The 23,699-nt window shown below is 37.9% G+C and overlaps 1 protein-coding gene across 1 annotated transcript; it reads left to right on the top strand.

Annotated features, from left to right (window-relative positions):
- The first annotated feature begins 3,393 nt into the window (after positions 1–3,393).
- On the top strand, positions 3,394–6,657 carry LOC122018952 (receptor-like serine/threonine-protein kinase SD1-8). The gene is made up of 7 exons (XM_042576433.1): positions 3,394–4,797; positions 4,878–4,988; positions 5,077–5,216; positions 5,285–5,495; positions 5,569–5,806; positions 5,895–6,045; positions 6,179–6,657. Exons 1-7 carry the CDS (start codon positions 3,489–3,491, stop codon positions 6,485–6,487), a joined length of 2,469 nt encoding a protein of 822 aa, XP_042432367.1. The 5' UTR covers positions 3,394–3,488; the 3' UTR covers positions 6,488–6,657.
- Positions 6,658–23,699: the final 17,042 nt, after the last annotated feature.

The following is a 23,699-nucleotide window of genomic DNA, read 5'->3' as shown; positions in this document are numbered from 1 at the left end:
ATAGAAAAAAAGAAAGTAACAACTTACTCCTTTTATTGTTGTTGTGGTTGGACAAAGGGGAAAAAGAGTGGCTTGTAAAGGGTTGTTCATTGGAAAAACTAAAAGAAGGGTGTTGCTTTTGAGAAAAACAGAGAAGATAAGATAATTCATTAGCAACCTCGATTATCTTCGATGAGCTCGGCAACGATACAAAAAGAGCAAGACAAAGCAAAATAGGACTATTCTTGCGATGCCAACAAAATCCTAGAAAACATGAAAAGAGGGGCAGTAGTTGATGTTGCATTCCTTGCATGCTGGAGAAGAGAAAGGGGAAGAAAAGAAAGCTATGGTACTTGAGAAGTGGAGAGGAAAAAAACGTCAGGTTTACAATCATTGGAGAAGAGAAGAAGATGAAAAAAAACTGGGAAGAAGAGGAAGGGAAAATAAAAGCAAGAAATTAGCATAGGCATGTCAATGGCGTACGACATGGGGGCTACAATGTGTATAGGAAGAAAAGGCAGAAAAAATGTAAGAGAAAGTTTTCACAAAAATACCATAATTCATTTTAAACCAATTGAAAACATTTAAACTTTAATTTCGTTCGATCGTAACTTGACCAAATCAACTCCAAATTAATCTTATTTGAATCAATGAAATCATTATCTCCGTGCCTACTCGTTGAATTTAGTTCAAACCCGATCCAATTTTAATTTAGCACTCTCACTTCGTGTTCTACATTTAATTTATCCATTTATTATTATATATTTTATTTTTAAAATTCAATATTTAACATTCCAAGTGGCGATATTTTTTCATAAAAGTGGTACCAATGGATAGCTTAGGTCAAGGGCTTTCCAAATATATCATCAATTTCAGTTTTCGATGACGAACGATGATGAATCAATAAGTCAAAGTAGCGGTGAGAATTTTTCAAATATATACTATTAATTTTATTTTATTTTTAATCCAGAGGGGGCGGGCATACCCCCTCTTCACAACGTGACTATGCAACTGATCATTCACCTTATATATGTATGTATATGTGTATACATAAGGTATAATTTATATTCGGCAATTTACCAAAGAGCGCATATAGAGATCTGAATTTACCAAAAGGCGCACTCTACTTTGATATTTACCAAAAAACGCACCTTTTTAAAAGCATTTCCTATTTTACCCTCCTGACAATTTGACTTTTTTTATCTTTTTCTTTTCTCCACTATTTTTCTCTCTCTTCTCTCTCATCTCTTTTTTACAGAACATATAAATAATATTAGTTAATCTTTTAATAACATTTTAATACATTTGAAGAAACAAAAATAAATAATGAATAGCATATTTGAACTCCTTGCAATTTTAGAAATCCACCGGAACTAAAATGAGTGTAATCGGAGCTCTCTAGGTCGATCAGTGGGTTTCGGTCAAAACCCACTGATGGACCTAGAGAACTCCGATTACATCCATTTCAGTTTCTATGGATTTCTGAAATTGCAAGGAGTTCAAATATGGTGTCCATTATTTATTTTGGCTGTTCATAGACGTTAACATGCAAAATCAAAGAATCGGCAAAAAAACCCACGTTGGGCCTGATATAATTCCATATCAGGCTCAACATGAGTTGTTTTTGACGATTCTTTGATTTTATGTATAAACATCTATAAAAAGTTGAAATAAATAATGAACACCATATTTGAATTCCTTGTAACATCAGAAATCCATAGGAACTGAAATGGGTGCAATCGGAGCTCTCTAGGTCCATCAGTGGGTTTTGGTCAAAAACAGCCCATGTTAAGCCTGATATGGAATTATATCAGGCCCAACGTGGGTTTTTTTTACCGATTCTTTGATTTTGCATGTTAACGTCTATGAACAACCAAAATAAATAATGGACACCATATTTGAACTCTTTACAATTTCAGAAATCCATAGAAACTGAAATGGATGTAATCGGAGTTCTCTAGGTCCATCAGTGGGTTTTGACCGAAACCCACTGATCGACCTAGAGAGCTCCGATTACACTCATTTTAGTTCCGGTGGATTTCTAAAATTGCAAGGAGTTCAAATATGCTATTCATTATTTATTTTTGTTTCTTCAAATGTATTAAAATGTTATTAAAAGATTAACTAATATTATTTATATGTTCTGCAAAAAAAGAGATGAGAGAGAAGAGAGAGAAAAATAGTGGAGAAAAGAAAAAGATAAAAAAGTCAAATTGTCAGGAGGGTAAAATAAGAAATGCTTTTAAAAAGGTGCATTTTTTGGTAAATATCAAAGTAAAGTGTGCTTTTTGGTAAATTCAGATCTCTATATGCACCCTTTGGTAAATTGCCGATTTATATTAGATAGATTATAGGTGATTCACCATATGTATATATGATACATCTGGTTGGAATGCGGCTTATATATACAATATATGCCATATTTTGGTTTTTTTTATTATTTAAAATTTTACCTTATGAGTATGTCATTTAGGGTTTTCTCTTTATTAAAATGAAAAAAAATTTGAGATGCTCACTAAGTGTGGGACATAATATATATGAGATATCAAAACTATATACAAACATGATATTCTGAACAACTTATCCTATATAACCATGGACAACATCCCATTTAGATCATGGTCAAAATTAAATTTTTTATTCTCCTCTCTCAATTTCATACAATTTTCTTATGTCTACTATATACAATTCTCTTATCCCTCCTGTATAACCAAATCTCTCCCCTATATACAAAACGGTACTGTTTTTTTTTTCTTTTCAAAATAGCATCAACATGGTGCTATTTTGAAATCAAAACAGCACCGTGCAATGCCTTTTTTCCGCGGTGCTGTATATAGTCAAATTTGGTTAGTTTTTATATTTATGTCACTCTAATATTGTTAAAATTCACACGCTGTGAGCAAAATTAGCGTTGCGACAAGTTAGCGCGTGTAAGACATGACAATAGAAGTTAGTGGGAGTAAATGAACTAAAATATTTATTCCTACTTCACCTCTAATACAAATGGAGGAACTTTTATTTATACTGAAATATTAACTCATATGATTGAGCAAATACCTTAGTCATCTTAAATAATTTATTCAATTCGTCGAATACTCATCTTTAAAGATCGTTATCCTTCTCATACAAGTAGTCATTGACTTTGAATCTTTAACTCTAATATTAGGTTAAATAAGGGGGAAAAAAAATCAAGGGACTCTGACTTTGATGCTAGCCTTCAAATTACACCTTTGTGGATTGATATTTAAGTTTTTAGTCCGCTTACGCACGTCATCTGCTCTGACTAGTCAACGGCCCAAAAGTTTTAAATTGTCCAAAAAAAAGAGGTACCGATCCAAAGCATAAATCAATAAAATCTTTAGCAAAATATATTTTAAAGGGATTTTTTTTAATTTTTTGAGACAGATTTCGGAAGCAGAGATTCCATGGAAAACATTCGAGCTTTCACCTTAACGATCCGCTGATTTCTACTTCAGCTGCGGTAGTAAACGCCTTTCCGGTGTTCCGCCATGATCGCGAGAATTCTGTTCCTTGTCTACTTGCTCGTTGCTGTCTTCTTCTCCGCCTCCTCCGCCGGCGACACCTTAATCCCCGGCCAACCCCTCCTTGACGTTGCGGACGCGACCTTGGTCTCCGCCGGAGAGACCTTCGAGCTGGGCTTCTTCAGCCCCGACGCCAACTCCACCAACCGCTACCTTGGGATATGGTACCACAGTTTGTCTCCCCAAACCGTGGTTTGGGTCGCCAACCGGGAGAGGCCGGTCGCCGGCCGCACCGGCCGGCTTTCCCTCTCTCCGAACGGTACGCTCCTAGTCACCGACGGCGGCAACTCTTCGACGGCCGTCTGGTCGTCATCGTCAGGCTCGCTCGCCCTCGCTAGCCCCGTCGCGCGGCTCCTCGACACTGGAAACTTCGTCGTCGGGGAGGAGATGACCTCCAGCCCTCCGGCGTGGGAGAGCTTCGGCTTCCCCACTGACACGCTCCTCCCGGGCATGCAGCTGGGGGTCAACACGACGAGCGGGCTCAGGACCAACATCACGTCGTGGAGGAGCGCCACCGACCCGGCCTCCGGGGACTACACCCTCGGCATAGACTGGCACGGAGTTCCCCAGCAAATGCTCTGGCGCGCAGGGCAGAAGTACTGGCGCGCGGGGCCGTGGAACGGCCTCTACATCACCGGCGCGCCGCAGATGGACACCGAGAACCTGTTGCAGTACCAAATAAGCGTTGACTCTAGCGAGTTCATCCTTTCCTACACCGTCAGCAACCCGTCGGTGGCTGTAAGGATAACCATCAACTCCTCCGGGCTGAACGAGATCCTCACGTGGGTGGACGAGCGGCAGGGATGGAACGTGCGCGGCTACGTGCCGCTGGATCCCTGCGACAACTATGCCCGCTGTGGCCCCAACGGCGTCTGTTCCCCCGCCATGTCGCCGCTGTGCCGGTGCCTGCCGAAATTCCATCCCGCGAATCCAAGGAACTGGGATCTCTTCCGCGATTGGTCCGGCGGCTGCATGCGAGACACGGACTTGGACTGCCGGAACGCCACCGACGGGTTCATCAAACAAACAGGGCTCAAGTTACCGGACACCTCGACGGCGACGGTGGACGAGAGCCTGAGTACTCTGGACGACTGCCGGAGTTGGTGCTTGACCAACTGTTCCTGCACGGCCTACGCCAGGGCCAACTTCAGCGGCGGCGGCGGCGGCAGCGGGTGCATCATCTGGACCTCGCCGCCGACGGACATGAAGTTCTTCCCCGACAGCGGAACCGGGCAGGACCTCTACGTCCGCCTGGCGGCCGCCGACGTCATTGCCGGTGAGCAGAATAGCCTTCCCTCACTTCTCATTCTCATCCATATCGTAGGTTAATTCATACCTCAAATCTCTGATTTGCAGTCTCAGAATCCAACCACTCGAATCGAAATCGTCTGGGAATAATTATAGGCAGCTCTTGCGCAGCAATTTTCCTCCTCGCTTTCGTTTTGATCCTATGGAAGATGAGAAGAAGTAACAACAAATGCACACACAAACTTCATCTCTTTTCTCCACTCTGTTCTTAGTCGATCCTATCAACCAGATCTCTTTTGTTTGACAGAGCACCACGTTCCTGAAGAAGCAGCAGAAGGAGAAGACCTCGACCTACCTCTGTTCGATCTCAAATCAGTCGAAGATGCCACTGAGAACTTCTCCATTGCCAACAAACTTGGAGAGGGAGGATTTGGCCCTGTTTACAGGGTATGCTAAACCCTTATCATATTGCAGTCTCAGCATTTACATTCCATGGATGTGTTGATTGATTGCAGGGTAAATTGAGTGAGGACCAAGAGATGGCGGTCAAGAGGCTTTCCAAGACATCCACCCAGGGAGTCGATGAGTTCAAGAACGAGGTGATGTCTATCGCCAAGTTACAACACCGGAATCTTGTTAGGCTTCTTGGCTGTTGCATTCAAGCCGGGGAAAGAATGTTGATCTATGAGTATCTTCCCAATGGAAGCTTAGATACTTTCTTATTTGGTTAGTCTTCCCCTAATGAGCAATTTGGTGATCTTTCCATGAAACTAACTACTAGTTTTTGAGAATTGAGCAGATAAGGATAAGCGTGAATTAGTGGATTGGAAATCTCGGTACAATATAATACTAGGAATTGCTCGAGGTCTTCTTTATCTTCATCATGATTCTAGATATAGAATCGTCCATAGAGATCTAAAGGCGAGCAATATCCTTCTTGATAAAGATATGAATCCAAAAATTTCAGATTTTGGCATGGCAAGGATATTTGGTGGTGATGAAACAATGAGGAATACCACTAGGGTTGTAGGAACATAGTGAGTATTTCAGTCAATCTTATAGATTGTTTGCATGTAATATAGTTACTAAAATGTTTGCTAATTAACTTTTGGTCCTTTCCTACAGTGGATATATGTCGCCTGAATATGCAATGGATGGAATATTCTCAGTGAAATCAGATGTATTTAGCTTTGGTGTTCTTGTGCTTGAGATTGTAAGTGGGAGAATGAATCGAGGAGCTTATCAATATATGGACCACAAAAATCTCGTAGGCCATGTAAGTGAAAAAAAAAAATCATTATAAGATCAAACAATAGCTTTACTTCATAATGTTGCCACATTACTTATTATTTTAAGATAAAAAAACTTCATAATATTTTCATATTATTTACTTCTATGGTTATTTTCAGATGTGGAGCCTGTGGAAAGAACATAAAAGCTTAGAATTAGTTGACGAATCTATTGCCCAATTATTGGTCACTGACGAAGTTTTGAGATGTATAAAAGTTGGTCTTTTATGTGTTCAAGAACAGCCAGAAGATAGACCAACGATGTCATCTGTGCTACTAATGCTGAATAGTAATAGTTCTCTACTGCCGGAACCCAAGCCTCCTGGTTTTGTCATCACAAAGGACATTTCTAAAACTGAAACATCGACAAGTAAAGGTGACTCGTTATCTAGGAATCATGTGTCCATTACAACCTTGGAAGGTAGATAAAAGTTCTAATACATGCTCCAAAATTTTTTCTGAGTTTTAAGATAATAAATTCTTAGAACTTTGAATGCAAAACAAACTTTTGCTGTTTACTTATTGATTCTGTGAAGTGCTTGTATGAGATGTAACTTTGAGTGTTCTGAATAGCTGTTTTGTAAGTGGACAGTTAAAGATTATTATCAATATTAATTACAGTGTCAGACATTATTAACATCAAGTTAATCTGAAAACCTAGCTGATAGCTAGGGAATAGAAGACTTCAACATCAATCTTGAGACGATAAAGGATATAGAGAATAGTGTTAGGAGTAGTTTAACTGTCATTTGCATCTAATAATGTGTTCTATTCAATGTGACATGGGGACACCTCGTGGTCAAGACCAAAGAGAAGACAAAAACAATTGTACATATGTTATAAAAAATCATTAAAATTTGTAAGAGCATTTGGATGTACAGGTTGACTTAGGTTAGAGAGATCTTATTAGTGCTAATTGTTAGTATCCGGGGTAGTTTTGATATGGTCAATCAAGTTCAGTTAGGTCTTGTTATGTTTGATCCTTGTATCTAAGTGTGAAGGAGTTTAGAAACATAAGAAGTCGAGCAGAAAACGCAACTACCGAGTAGAATGACACGGGAAGAGAGTCGACGGACTCGGTGCATCGAAGGACAAGATGTTGCCGAAGAGTACATCGACGGACGAGAAGGACGTGCGCGACAGTCCGAGGGACGAGAAGCCGGGGAAGAAGGCTACTCGAGGAAAAGGTCAGAGTTGGGTTTCGAGTGAGGTCAATTCCGGACGGCAGGAGCATCACCCAAGTGAGCGGAGCAAAAATGGTTAACAAGGGAAGTTAATCATTTTTGGATGAAGGGGGTCGAAGGCGCCTTCAAAGGCTTGGAAGACGTCTTCCATGAACAGTACCAAAGGCGCCTTCAAAGACTTGGAAGACGCCTTCCATAAACAGTACGAAGGCGCCTTCAGTGAATAGTACCAGCCAAAGTTGTCGTTTGTTGTCGTTGATTTGTGGATAAAACTTTATCCACTTGAAGGCACCTTGAACCCGTTTGAAAGCGCCTTCCAAGAGTTAGAAAAAGCTGTTGTTGGAGCTCAGAAATAAACAACAAGTATTGTACACTTTCCTAGTCTTTCTTTTTAGCTATCAACTTCTGTAAGAGGCTTCTTCGCCTGCAACAAAGGAGAATTCTAGTGGAGCTTTTTTCAACGCCTTGGATTAACAACCACCTAGGTTGTAACCAAGTAAATCAAAGTGTCCTCTTATTTTCTTTTATTTAGTTGTTCATTTAATTTATTATTGCTACTGTGCTACTAATCAAAAGAATGAGAAGGGGTTAATTTTTTAAGCAATTCACCTCCCTCTTGTCGGTCCCACTGTGCCAACAAGTGGTATTAGAGCCAGAAGGCCTTAGAAGGACTAACCGCTGACTGAAGCACCGAGACGATGGCTAAACTGAACATCTATCTACCAAAATTCGAGGGAGAATTCACGTTGTGGAAGAAACGTATGGAGGTATTTTTTAAAATTGATTTTGAAATTCTTTTGATAATTAAATATGATTTTGTAGCTCCAAAGTCCAACAAGGAGTAGAAAAAGAAGAGTATATGTGAACCAATAAGGAGTAAGCGGACTTCATAGCAAATGGACGAGCCGAATTCCATTTGTTGAGCATGTTGTCTCAACAAGAAGTTAGCAGAATTAGCGCATACAAATCAGTAAAGGAATTTTAAGAGAAGTTTCTAGAGCTACACAAAGGTACATCCAAAGTCAAGCTCGCGAAACGGGATTTGATCCGGAGCCAACTGATCAACCTCCGGCTAAAGGAAGGAGAATCAGTAGCGCAACTGCACGCTAAATTGAAGGAGTTGATCACCGGACTCACGAGTCTCGAAAAAAGATAACAAATCGAGATTCCCTAAGGTACACATTAAATGCTTTTCCAAGGGCACCCGAATGGTCCTCAATTATCGACTTCTATTATATTTTTAAAGATCTAAAGGCAAGCACATTAGAAAGTTTATTTTTCACTTTGGAACTTCATGAATCTAGATGTGCAGAATCAAAAGAGTCCAGACAGAACATCGCCCAGAAGGCAAAAACGGACGATCCAGACTCCGAAGCGTCAATTGATGAAGACAAAGCGGCCCTAATGGTAAGAAAATTTATTAAATTTATTAAATCTAATAAATTTAATAAGTCACAAGTGAAAAAACACTTTCAGAGCAAAAGGAAGGTTCGATGCTACAACTGCCAAGGAGAAGGGCACATTAAGGACGATTGCCCCGAACTGAAGAAGATAAAGAAGGACAAGGGCAAAAGACCAACAAGATCAAAGCACAAGATCTTGAAAGCCACATAGGATGAATCGTCATCCTCCGAGTCCAAAATCGAAGCCTACGTCGGACTAGCTCTAATGGCAAACCACTAAGAAGAAGATGAAAGTAGCTAAGAGATGAGCATCGATGAAGGAGCACTACAATGAAGGGGGAGACACGAGGTAAGTGAGGTATGTGCATTTTCTCCCAAACAGTCTTTCCAATTCATTAAAAATACTTTCAAAGAACATAGTACAATTAGAAAAAGATAATACTAGGTTAAAATTAAACATAGCAAAGTCATGCCCCTTAGATATATTTGATAATCTAAAGTTAGAAAATGAAAAATTAAAAGTACAAATAAAAAAACTATAAAATGACTGCATATTTGAATTCGAATATCTTTCGAAAATCAGTATTAAAAAATAATGCTAGAATTAATTCGTACATAAAAAATCACTAAGGACAAATTAGGAAAATCCCTCGAAACAATGTACCTCTAAAATTTTTAATAAATCCATTACGTAGGAACTTATATTGGGTTCCAAAATCTTTGTTAGATTAAATTTTATTTTTTTTTTATTTTTATTTGTCTCAATTAGAAAAAAAATATTTGAAATTTCTTTTACCGTTAAGTTATTTTCTATAAATTTATTAAATGTCTGATAATTATTTTTGAAAAATATTAGTTTGTTAAAAATTCTTGTTATGTACCCCTCGAAATTTACTTTAAAATTTTCTAACTGTCTATGTTATTTAATTGTTTTTATGTAATCAAAGGGGGAGAGATAGGTAAAAGTTAAGGGGGTTAAGAGGGAGTTAGGATCATTCAATTCCCATAATTTTTATCATTGTGTTTATTTTTGTTTAATCATTACTTTACTATTTCATTGCATTTTTTACCCTAACTTGAATTTGGGTTGATGCACATTAAAAGGGGAGAGATTGTTAGTATCCCGGGGTAGTTTTGATGTGGTCAATCAAGTTCAATTAGTTCTTGTTGTATTTTATCCTTGTGTTTAAGTGCACAGGTGCTTAGGAACACAAGAAGTCGAGCGGAAGATGTAACTACTGAGAAGGATGGCATGAGAAGGGAGTCGACAAGCTCGGTGCATCCGAAGGATGAGATGCTGTGAAAGAGTATACCGACGGACGAGAATGATGTGCACGGCAGTTCGAGGGACGAGAAGACGGGGAAGAAGGCTACTCGACGAAAGGGTCGAAGTTGAGTTCGGGTGAGGTCAATTCCAGACGGCTGGAGCATCACCCAAGCAAGCAGAGCAAAAATAGTTAACAAGGGAAGTTAATCATTTTTGAATGAACAGTTTAAATGCGCCTTCAAAGGCTTGGAAGACGTCTTCCATGAACAGTATGAAGGTGCCTTCAGTGAACAGTACCAACCTAAAATAACTGTTTGTTGCCATTGAGTTGTGAATAAAACTTTATCCACTTGAAAAGCCTTGAACCCTTTTGAAGATGTCTTCCACCCACGGATAGGATTTTTCAAAAGCTATAAAACAACTCCTGGAGTTAGGAAATATTCAAGAACTTGGGCAACAAGTATTGTACACTTTCTTATTCTTTATTTTGAGCTATCAACTTTTATAAGAGGCTTTTTCACCTGCAACAAAAGAGAATTCTAGTGGAATTTTTTTCAACGCTTTGAATTAACAATCATTTAGGTTGTAACCAAGTAAATCAAAATGTCCTCTTATTTTCTTTTATTTATTTGTTCAATTAGTTTATTATTATTACTATACTACTAATCAAAAGAACGAGAAAAGATTATTTATTTATTTTAGGTACTTCATCCTCTTTTTACCGACCTCACTGCATCAATACTAATATTTGTTACTCATTGTCTAGTTCATTTGATAATTTTGTAATAACTTTCTTAGTTGTTAGGTGAGGCAAAGTGACTATCCATGAGGTGTTAGACAAAACTAATACATTTACCCGAGCCATAATGCAGAGAATAAGATTGGAGGGCAAGACTTCCGGTTGCATTAGAAGGTAAGTCACAGTAAACAAATCCACATGACAATAAGAATGGAGAAAAGTTTATAGCATTGATTAGAGGCAGAGTTAGGAATTATAATTTACCCGAGCTAAAAAATTTTAACGAAAAATAAAATAATACATAACAATTAAAATCATAAATAAGATACCTGATCATTGTAATCTCAAAAAGTTCCTGATTAACAAGATCTTCAATGTTTTTGCTATAGAACTTGTAAGATTGGAAAGCATTCAATAAAAATTTTGACAATGTAATCATTTATATCTTCATCTGAAAGAAATTAAAAAACTTTAAATAAAATAAATATTTTTAAAACCAATCGTTCAATATTGATGATCCAAATTAAACATTTCTTAACTAAAGGATACAAAGATGCATGATCCGTATAAACATATACATACTATTGAAGTTCTAATTTATGATTTTTTAAAGTATAATATTCATTAATTATAAAATATGAGTCCGTACTTGAAGTCAACTCTCTTAATATAGATAATCATATAATTTATCAGAAAATCCTCTCTTATTCTATTACAAAGAACTATTTTAACATGCTTCATAGCTTAAAATGCATGCTAATCTTGTCATGCAAATCGACAAAGTTAAAACTAGATAGTTCAACTTGTAGATCAAATAATAATATTACAACTTTTTTGTTTTAAATAACTCTTAACACAATTATGAGATATAATGGATATTTTCTAAAAAAAATTCTCCTAACCAATTACATCGATCTCATAATATTATGGCTGACACCTCAAATAATGTACTTCATGTTCAATAAAATCCTTAGGATAATATTTCTCAATGAGAATACAAATCTGGTCAAAGTCAAACAATTTAAAATTATCTTTTAGATCCAAAGCAAAACTAAGTACAAGAAATTCTATTTGTTTCATCACTGAATCTAGAGTTTAACTCTTCCAATTGAAAATTTATTACAACATTAAATATATCATAATAAAAGTGTTGCTTAATTGTGATGATATCCTTTTGTTGGCATGCAAAATCCGGCAATTATGTTATCGAAGGAATAACCTTATTGGATTTTCTGGAAATTTTTAGATATTTTTCAAGATTTAAACGAAGTTCGTATGACACATTTAAGGGGATAGAGCTATTGGACTCGGAGAAAGCCTGTTTAGAATATCAATTAAGTTTGGAGTTGATTAATTTCATTTACCTAAGATTTGGATTAATTAACCTAAGGTATAAAAGCAAACACCTTAAGTTTATTTGCCCTAAATCCCTTTCTCCCGATTCTTTATCATCGGCCCACCTCTTCTCCTCCCGATCCTTCGTCGCCACCACTTGATCGTCGACGCCGAGCTACCTTTCTCCTTTGTCGATCCCTGGAGGTCGTTGGGTTGTCTTCCTCCCTGGGTCGTCACTCCACGCGAGTAGGTCTTCGGCCAAGAAAGGGAAAGGCCGAGCCCTAGTGTCGATTGTCCCTCGCTGCATCTCTGCGCATCGCGTCTCCGATCTTCATGTTGCACTACTCCGGTCGACCTTTTTCCTCCACTCCCCATCGCTGGTCAATCGCGTCACACCCGTACACAGCATCGCGGCACGATCGCATCATATCCCTGCTTGGTGTCGTCGATTGATTATGTTGACACCTCATTATCGCCGTTGATAGGAACCCAGGGGCCTATGACGTGGAAAAATCGAAAGAGAAAAATGTAAAGGGGATAGGGTGATCACTTCGAGGGGATCGACCTCCAATAATCAAATGAAATTGATTAACTAAAAAGGAAATTACTTGTTCTCCAAAATTACATAACGTCTCTTTAAATAGAGACCTAAACTACCTTTTCAAAAGAAAATGTCTAAAAGAAAAATAAAATAAAAATATATTTTCAAGAGAAAATGTCTTATTAAAACTTATCTAGAAAAAAAAAAGGAAAAGTCTAAAACTTATTTTAGAAAAGGAAATAAAGTTAAAGGATTTATTTGAATAGATCCATTAAAGGATCTTATCATTCCACCGCCTTTCAAAACAACCTTGTCCTCAAGGTTGTTTATAATAAACTCTGGAAATTTTTCTTGAATGGTATCATATAATTCCCATGTTACATCATTGATAGATAAATTGTCCCACTGAATTAATGGCTCAACCGTCGCTTGATTGTTCTTTTTCACAAGTCTCCTTTCTAAAATAGCATAAGGTAGAAATTTAACTTCACCATTTGAATTCACTTCAGGAAGGTGTTGTTAAGGAGTAAATTTATTACCTAATTTCTTCTTTAAACAAGACACACGAAATACAGGATATATTTTAGAATCTTGTGGAAGCTTCAAACGATAAGCAATAGGTCTAATACGCTCTATCACTTTATAAGGGCCATAAAATTTCGGTGACAACTTCATAGAGGTTGAAGGATGAATTGAAACTTGTTTGTATGGTTGAAGTCTTAGAAAAACCCCAATCTCCTATTGCAAATTCTCTTTCCAAACGATGCTTGTCGGCCAGTTGCTTCATTCTTGCTTGTGCATTGCATAAGTTGTTTTTCAAAAGTTGCAATATTTGGTCCCTTGTGCGTAGGTTTTGGTCGACTTGATGTACATTTGTTGATCCATGTGTGTATGAGCTAACTGAGGGTGGTATACATCTATAAACTACCTCAAATGGGGTAATCTTAGTAGCTGAGTGGTAGGTCGTATTTGTTAGAGTGTATACTAAAAGTCTAGTGATCCTATCTGAACGATGACTCAACGGACGCTGGGCACGTGGCGCTCTCCGAATTGCTGGCGTAGATCTCCGACTGGTCGTACGGACCTCCGGTGAACCTGCAAGGAAGTCGGGCCAGGAAGGGGTTCCCGGCGACGACCCTCCGACGCTCAAGTCAGGCAAGAGGAAATGCAGAAGTGGCTTTGAATACGGGAGAATGCGTACCTCCGGCGAAGTGTGAGGCTCCTTATATAGAGCTGTGAAGAGGCTCACGCACACATACCGAGGCGAATACGTGTCCTTTAACCATACCTCAATATGGGCTTGTCAGAAGAGCTTACCTGACATCATACTGCTACAGTCCAAGCACATCTCTGATGGGACAGCGGAACCCTCTGTCGTAAGATCCTGCGTATAGCCTGGTCGTTGAACATACCCGCTGTCAGAAGATGTTCCCTTGTCCTTTTGTCTCTTCTTACCCCATCCCAAGCATCCGGCCGGTCGGCAGTCCCTTCACGTCCGGCCGGTCGTATGTGCTAGTTCGCTTGGGAGATTTCTGGTTGTGTGCTCTGTGGAGACTGTTCGCAATATTACTACTTTATGCCTTCGGCCGAGCGGGTTACCCGCTCGGCCATACCACCCTGTTCAACATGAGCGTCGGAACCCCGACTCCCCGCCGGGGTGTCTTTGCTTCCGTTCAGAACGTTCGGCTGGTCGCCCCAATCTTTATCCGCTCGGACAAACCCCTGGTTGAACTTTTACCTTTCAACCTCCACATGGCGTTGACTCTGCTTAAAGGGGGGTCCCCCCTCCTTACTACCGGATCATCTAGCTTTTTGTATAAACATATAAGAATCACATTGGTCAAATACCTACATTTATGCTAAGTGTAGTTGTCCATTTAATTTATATTGTAGATAACATGGTGTGATGAGACACATAGAAGATCATGTTATCAGATCCTTATAAATTATAAACAGTTGCTCACAACCAAGATGGAATGGGACAAACCATTGGAGTGGTTGTAGTGTAATTAGGTATTAATTTATCTTGACTAATAAATTCACTAGTACACTATGAGTGTATTGAGCAGGACCAATTGAGGCAATATCTTTTTATACTGACTATATAAAAGAACAATACCTCTGTTATTATGGAAATATGTACTCTTAATCATGATATAATAACAAGCACATATACTTAGTATTTATTTCTTTGATTTATCAAATGGTGTGATTTATCTCGTTAAATCAATAGGCCCGATAAGTTGAGAAATGATATTATTTATATGGTGTGTTATTGATTATAGAATGAAACCGTGTTCTAGTAATCTAGGTTGATGATGTCCCCTTGAGGAGCTCATAAGGATTGTCATGTAAACCCTGCAGGTGGACTTAGTCCGACATGACGATAAGGTTGAGTGGTACTACTCTTGGAGCTAGATATTAATTAAGTGAGTTGTCAGTAACTCATTTAATTAGTGGACATTCAATATCTTAAACACAAGGAGACTAACACACTCATGATAAGAAGGAGCCCATATAGTAATATGGGATTGGTGCGGTAGTGCAATAATAACTCTTTAGTGGAATGAAATATTATTGATGAACTTAAGTTGGGTGTTCGGGGCGAACATGGGAAGCTCAAACTCATCGGGAGACCAAAACAAATTCCTCTTCTCGGTCCCTATTGTAGCCTCTTATTTATAAAGTCTTATATCCACCCAAACCCAACTCCTTACCCACCTTAAGGTGGCCGGCCAAGCTAAGCTTGGAGCCCAAGCTAGGGCTGGCCAAACCAAGGTTAGATGGGTTCAAGTTGTGGCCTACCCTAGCTTGTAGCCCAAGCAAGGGTGGCCGACCATATTGAATTCAAAAGGAAGTTTTATTTTGTAAAATTTTTCCTTTTATAGAGATCCATTAAAAGGTTTAAAAGGATGATTTTAATATAAAACTTTCCTTTTTTAGATCGGTCATAAAAGGAAATAAAAGAAAGTTTTTATTTTGTTGAAAACTTTCATTTTATGTTGGTTTTAAAAGAGAGTTTTAAATTTTAAAATCTTTCCTTTTATAGCTTTCTACAAAGGAATAAAAGAGATATTTGAAATCTTTTCTTATTTGTAGTTATCTATAATGTGAAAAGAAATATTTTAATTTTTTGATAAAACTTTCCTTTCTTGAAACCATATTTTATTTTAAATCTTATCTTTTATAGATATCCATAAAAGGATTTAAAAGAGAGAGATTTTAATTTATAAAACATTCCTTTTAGAACTATACACAAAAGGGATTTTTAAAAGAGAGATTTTAATTTTTTGTTTAAAATCTTTCCTTGCTTAGAGAACAAGCATGTGGTCGGCCATGACAATTAGAAAAGGAAGTTTTAATTTTTAAAACTTTCCTTTTTAGTCATTGGCAAGGAATATAAGGAAGTTTTAATTATGTTTAAAACTTTCCTTATTTGCCAAGACCAAGAAATATAAAAGAGATGGTAGAGGTGCCTCACCTCATAACAATACATCTTCTATTCCTCTCCTCTCTTCCTTGGTGGTGGTCGGCCCTTACTCTTTCTCTCTTCTCTTTTGTTTTTCCTCTTGGTAGCCTGCGGCATATTGGTGTGGAGATCCATTGATGGCCGGTTGCTTGAAGGAGAAGAAGAAGAGAAGGAGGTTCTCTTATCTAGCATCCCTTGGAGGAAAGTTAGTGGCTGAACTTCATCATCTCTTGGAGAAAGTTGGTGGCCGAAACTTGAAAGGAAGAAGAAGGCTTGGGTGGATTCTCGTCTTGGTAGATCGTCACCCACACGACGTCCAAGATAAGAAGAGGAATACAATAGAAGATCAAGAGGTCTATAAGTTACAGGAGATATAACTAGTTATTAGTTTCCGCATTATAACTAGTTCATCTTTTGTATAGATCTTGAAAAACTAAACACAAGAAGTTATCTATTTTAATTATCATTTTTATTATCGATTTTCGTTTCAATTTCATGTTTTGATAATATGTTTCTATTGAGGTCTCTATTGTTAAACCTTGTTTACTGTGAGAAGTTTAAATATCTGATTTCTTTGAAAGGCTTTGTCTAGGCAGTGGTGAATGATCTCATACCCAAGAAGGCCTAGTGTCTCGCCACGTTTGACCTGGAAGCCGATCCTTGAAATAGATATTTGATCAACTTCTGTAATATGGTTTAACTTAGGAAGATCACATTGGTTGAACTTAAAGTCAGAATATTAAGTTTCGTTCCCAATTCAAGTTTAACTTCTAAAGGAAAATTTTGGATTAATAATATTAAGCATCGTTTGCAATCCAAATTTAACTTTAGTAGAACACATGGGTAGCTAGGATAGTTTTATGCTTGTACAAATTTTTGTACAGGGGAACTAGGACGATATTCCGAGTAGCAACCAATAGTATTGTACCACTATTCTAAGTTATGTTGTTGACTTAGTTAATCATTTCCAGTCAAACCCAGGATCGAGACACTAGAAAGCAGTGAAGAGGATATTCAGATATCTCAAAGGCATAACAGATTATTGCCTCTGTTTCCAAGGATCATATATAAGCCTAAGTGGCTATACAGATGCAGATTGAGCAAGGGACCTTGATGACAGGAACTTCACTTCTGACAATACTTTCTTGTTGAATGGTGGTGTCATCTCATGGAATAACAAGAAGCAGGCTTGTATAGCCTTGTCGACAATAAAAGCTGAGTATGTGGCTTGTGCAATGACTGTGCAAGAAGCTGTCTGGCTAAGAAGGTTCCTGAAGCATCTGAAGATTGTTGAGAACGGTGGGAGTCATGTTACAGTGTACTATGACAGTCAAGCTATAATAACTTTTTCCAAGGATCCCAAATATCACAATAAAGGCAAGTATATAGAAATTAAGTATAATTTTGTAAGAGATATTGTTGACAAGAAAAAGATAATTCTTGAGTACATCCCTACACGAAATATGCTTGTTGATCCTTTTACTAAGTCATTGACTAAAGAGTCATTTCATGGACATGTGAAGTCTTTGGAACTTCGAAGAATATAATTTATTGTAAATATATTTTGATAAATAAAAAATGTCATGATCTATTCAGTGTATGTATCTTTGTTACATTCGAATAAAAAGTCTCGATAAGCATGTTGGTAGATTGAGATTGGTCAACTCACATGGACAATCATCTCTATTTGTTAAGTATAAATAGAAGTAAGACTGTTGCTTATGGGGCAGCTTATGCAACTGTGAATAGAGACATACTCATAAGTTAAGATCGTCTTAATAATTGTGTCAAGATGAGATCATTTATGTAATGATTGGAGTAAATGCACCCACCATTTACTGAATCTGCTTAAAGCCATATTGGAATTCATATGTTGAATTTAGGATTAGATATTAGGTATATCTAGATCAAAATCTATATGATATTAAATTTTGGGAAAAACTTGCGCTTTTTTTAGTAAAGAAAATTGTTGGGACCAAATATGTAGCTAGAGGGGGTGTGAATAGCTCGGCGCGATCTCGTGCTCGTCGTTGCTTGCTTCTTGTGATGAAATGCAGCGGAAAATACAAAGAAACAGCCACACAACGCTAACTCGTAGATTTACTTGGTATCCACCTCAAGAAGAGGTGACTAGTCGAAGAATCTACACACTCACGTACCCTCCACTAATAAAATACTCCTTTACGGTAACTACCGAAGGAGGAGAAGCCCTACAAGCTCACAGTACAAGAAGAAAGGGAAGGGAGATACAATACAAGCAAAAGCTTACAAGATATGCACAAGTAACCCTAACCCTAGCTTCTTCCTCGCCTCTTGACTTGGACGTGCACCAGCACAAGCCTCCAAGAACCTTTAAGTTCTGGCGTGAGAGCTGTGGAGAACTGCTCTGAAGATCTGAGTAGAGAAAGAATCGGAGCCGTGGAAGTTCTCTCTTGAGAGAATTACTCGCCCATGGCTAAATACGACGCCAACGGTCGAATCCCAATCGATTGGGGAGGCTTTCTGTGCGATCGGCGATTCTCCCAATCGATCCACCGATCAATTGGGAGGAGGCTTGTCGCGAAGACTCACCCAATCGATCAGTCGATCGATCCAGCTCATGATTTCGCCCAAAATCAAGTCTAAAGCCTCCTAAACCAACATCTGGTCAACCATGACCTGTTGGTCCATCATGCCTAGCATCCGGTTACAATTGACCTGCTAGGACTCCCTCACCAAGTGTTCGATCAATCCTTTTGACCCACTTGAGATTTTCTCCTCGTGCCAAGTGTAATACCCACTAAGCTTTTAAGATAAACATGAGAATGATGAACTTGCCTTAGAAAAAATATTAGTAGAATGTTGAACCAAAAAGGAAATAAAAAGAAATAAAAATAGGGAGTGGTCAAGGATTGAACCTTGAACCTCTCATGATGTAAATGATAGGATTAATGGGTAATAACCAGTTGGGATAGGAATGAAATATTGATAGCAAAGGAGGGAAACTCATGATAAGGATGAGAGTAAAAGCTAGCCAAAAGAAAGCAAGAAAAGAGCAAGAGAAAGGCAACTTGCCTTTCTTCTTTTCTCTCCCTCTTCCTTTCCCTTTGCCGTGACTTAAAGAGGAAAATTAAGGGGATTCATTCCCCCTTGTTTCATCATGAATGATGAGAACAAATAAATAAATAAAATAAAAAGAAAATGGAAAAAAAGGGGCTAAGGGAGAAGGAAAGCAAAAACCAATTTTGCTACCTCTTTCCCCTTAACATAAAAGGGAGCATGTAAAGAGAAGATTTTTATTTTTTCTCTCATTCTCTCCTCTCCATCACCGAGAGCCTCAACCCCCTCTCCTCCATTTTCGGCCCCCAAAACAAGGTTCCTCCTAGGATACAAGGAAGGTTACCAAGGGAAATCAAAGGAGGAGAACAATAAGAAGAGACTCTTTCTTCCATCACCACACTTTAGAACCACAAGCGAAAAGGATGTAAGTATCCCCTCACCTGTGGTACAAGTGGTTTTAATGTGTTTTTGGATTTTATGAGGATTTTAAAACCTAGAAACAAAGTTGTGAAAATTCGGCCAAAGAAAGGACTTGTTGATCCTAGGAATGTTTAATATAAGCCTTGATTCATGATAATTTTTCTATGCTTTGTAAGAAGGTTTTCTCTCATATTTTTATATATATGTGATGCTGGATTAGAGATGTACCTAACCCTAGAGTTTCGGCCAAAAAGATTTTATAAGGGCTAGGGAATTTATTTGTTTACCTAACTTGCACAAAACCCTCTAAATAAATGGTTAAGGATCCATTATTGTTTTCATACTTGAAGGTTACTTGGAACCAAAAGTACCCCACTCACAAGTTTCGGCCAAGGAAGGGTTTAGGTCTAGGAAGACTTGAATTTAAACTCACCATGTTTATATGATAGAATATAGAGTTTCTTAAAGAGTTGCATGCTTGTATGTTGATAGAAACTCATGAACATCACTTTTAATGTTTCGGCCATGGTAAGGTGGATGCTTTAGAATAGCTTAAACAGATTTTTAACATGCTCAAAACCTCCATGACAATAAGATATGAAAGTTGTTTGATGCTCCCATGCTTAATTAGAGTATAGGAAAATTGGTTGCATGATATATGATAATTATGACCACAAGGGTCCTAGCTTGTTTGTGAACCAAACTTATATGTATAGTTTCTTTGATATTTTTGCCATAAAACTTGTTTAGGTTTTTCCATACTTTAGGCCACCTAAAACCTAGTTTAAAGACTTGGAAGGTTTCGGCCAAACATATGTTATGAGATAAAGAAAGGAAAAACCTAGGAAACCTAAGACACAATTTAAATGTATGCTTATAGTGCTTGACTTTTATACATGTTATGAAATGTGTTATGACTTTCTATGCTTTTATGCCATTTGAACAAATTCCATGCTTGATGAGGTTCGGCCATGTAGGGTTTAAAGACCTAGAAACCTTAAAATTTAGACCTCATGTGTTAAAGATGCTTCTTATGAAATTGAGATAACATGTTGATTGTGTTCACATGCTTATATATTTAACTATAATTCAAATGGACACCTTAAAGTCTCGGCCATGAAGGGATACATGCCTTAGAAACCCTAGAACTTGCATTGAACATCCTCATGTCACTCTCCATGAAATATGAAATGTAGAGAGCTAAAAATTCACATGCTATATGTTGTTAGTGACCTAAATTGATGCTAAGGGAAGTTTCGGCCATGACCACTTGTATGATGCCATTTATAAATTTATACATGATGTTAGAGTAAGTTCACATGCTTGTATGCTTGCTTGAAAACCTAAATGAGTACTTGTAAGTTTCGGCCATGACATAATTTTAAGGGCTTAAAGGATTTAGGAACTAACTCAATTGTGCTTACCATATTCCTTGAAACAAATGCTATAAATATGGTTAAGGTTTCCATGCTTTATGTCATTTAGAACCTTGTTTCACACTTGTTAAGGTTCGGCCAAATGAGGTTAAAGGACTTGGAGAACTTAGAGTCCAAGTAAATCTTGTTTATAATACTTCCTATGAGAATGATATGTGGATGAATTAGGTTCTACATGCTTGGATGTTGTTTAAAACCTAAATTGGCACCTAAGAGGGTTTCGGCCAAGATAAGAATCCAAGGGATTAGGAAGCTTAGTACCCAAATTAATCATGTTACATTGTTCCTTTTGATTGGATGAACACATGATGCACTTTTATGCTTAGACATGTATGCTTGTGAACTATACAAGATGAGAAAGTCTACGATATGTTATGAGTTCAAAATATGCATGTTTTATGTTATGATATGTGGGTAAATTTTACATGCTTTGATGATATGATATGAGCTGAAAGTGATGCATGCTTATGTTATGATATGTGGTTAAATTATGCATGCTTTGATGTTATGTTTAGTGCTTAAAATATGCAAGCTTTCATGATATGCTATGTGGTTAAATTATGCATGCTTGATGATATGCTTTATGCTTAAGATATGCATGTTTTTATGATCTATGCCTAAGTGATGCATATTGTTATGATATGATGTATGCCTAAGTGATGCATACTTTTATGGTATGATGTATGCCTAAGTGATGCATGCTTATGTTATGATATGTGGTTAAATTATGCATGCTTTGATGCTATGTTTAGTGCTTAAAATATGCAAACTTTCATGATATGCTATGTGGTTAAATTATGCATGCTTGATGATATGCTTTATGCTTAAGATATGCATGTTTTTATGATCTATGCCTAAGTGATGCATATTGTTATGATATGATGTATGCCTAAGTGATGCATACTTTTATGGTATGATGTATGCCTAAGTGATGCATACCTTTATGACATGATGTATGCCTAAGTGATGCATACTTTTATGATATGATGTATGCCTAAGTGATGCATACTATTTATGACATGATGTATGCCTAAGTGATGCATACTTTTATGATATGATGTGTGCCTAAGTGATGCATGCTTTTATGATGTATGATATGTATAAGTATGACATGTACTTTACTTTATATGGCTTGTACCAAGGGTGAGCTCCATAAGCGCCCCGGGGTCGATGGAATAAGACTCGGGCCTCGTTAGGGATGGGCTCCTAAGTGCCCCTAGGTCGATGGAGTAAGACTCGGGCCTAGTATGTTTGCCTTGTAGGGTTCAAGACTTGCTACCTTGGACCTACATAGGTTGCGCGCAATATGTAAGTGGTACATAGCCGGGATCCCCTTTAAGTTGAGATTATGTTCAAGTATATATGTAAGAAGAAATGGTTTTAAAGATCATGAGACATACACATGTTTTTCAGATACATGTTTTTCAAAATCATATTGCATATACCTTATGATGATTTATGATATGCCATGGTTAGATATGATTATGTTATGTTCCATGATATGTCCATGTGTAGGATATGCCATGACTCCTTATGACGATATGCCATGATTAGATACGATTATGTTATGCTTCATGCTATGCTTTACGCTATGATATGTCATGACTAGTTATGATTTCTTCATGTTGCATGATATGCTTAAAAGAGTATGTTACATTATGTCATGACTAGTTGAAATGATGCCATGTTGAGACATTCTTTGATTATACTATGATTTTCGGTTTTAGTGAGTAGGAAAGGAACTTACTGAGCCATGAGTGCTCACAGCTTACTGTCCTTGTACCACAGATAAAGGAAAAAGCTGGATGAGCTAGAGGAGCAGCAGGAGAGGCAAGGAGATGTGTGTGACAGTGGCTAGGCAACCAAATAAGAACCTGCTTTAAAAACTTTTAAAGAACTACGCTTTGGTATCATGAATTGTAGTACCGTATGTGTGACTTGATGTTATGTTTCTACTAATTTTGATATCATGTTATCGAGGCCATGATAGTGTAGTTCGGATTTGATGAAAAGGAAAACAAAAGAAAAGTTTTTATTAAACTAAGAAAAGTATTTTTAAGTCTTCCGCTGTTTTAAAAAAAGAAAAATTTGTACATAGAGTATCGTAGCCCCGTCCCTTAGGGTTAGCAGGGAGGGCGGGCGTTACACCAAGTATCCGGTCAATCCCTTTGACCTACTTGGACTTTCCACCAGATGTCTGGTCAACCTTGACCCATCAGGATTTCCTCGTGCCTGGCTTCACTCACCAGGTCTTTCCATTGCCTAGCTTCACTCACTAGGACTTCCAACTGCCTGGCTTCACTCACCAGGACTTTCTAACTGCCTGGCTTCACTCACCAGGACTTTCCAACTGTCTAGCTTCACTCACCAGGACTTTCCTTCTGCCTAGCTTCACTCACCAGGATTTTTTTTCTACCTAACTTCCCAGTTAGGACTTTCACCTGGCTTCACTCACCAGGATTTTCCAGTCAAGTATCCAGTCAGCATTGACCTACTTGACTCTCCTTCACAGTCTTCCCACATGAATAATTGCACCTGTAATCTTCATGTGTTGTCTACATGTATTGTCAAACATCGAACCCCAAACATCAAGACTCGAGCTTGATTCAATTCAAGCTCAGTCAACCAGGTCAACTTTGACCTAGGGAATATTGCACCAACAAAAATAATATCGTAGCATGTGATTCATACCACATGTAATATGGGGACAAGAAGGGTAGTAGAAGAATGGATCCCTGCTTCTCTATTATGTGAGACCCTTGAGATTATAAGTTAATCTCATTTTTACCCTAAGTGATTATTTAGCTG

Source organism: Zingiber officinale, chromosome 9A (assembly GCF_018446385.1).
Source record: "Zingiber officinale cultivar Zhangliang chromosome 9A, Zo_v1.1, whole genome shotgun sequence".
NCBI classification, from domain to species: Eukaryota; Viridiplantae; Streptophyta; class Magnoliopsida; order Zingiberales; family Zingiberaceae; genus Zingiber; species Zingiber officinale.
The sequence above is the reverse complement of the archived record's forward strand: the minus strand, read 5'-3'. Positions and strand labels throughout refer to the sequence as shown.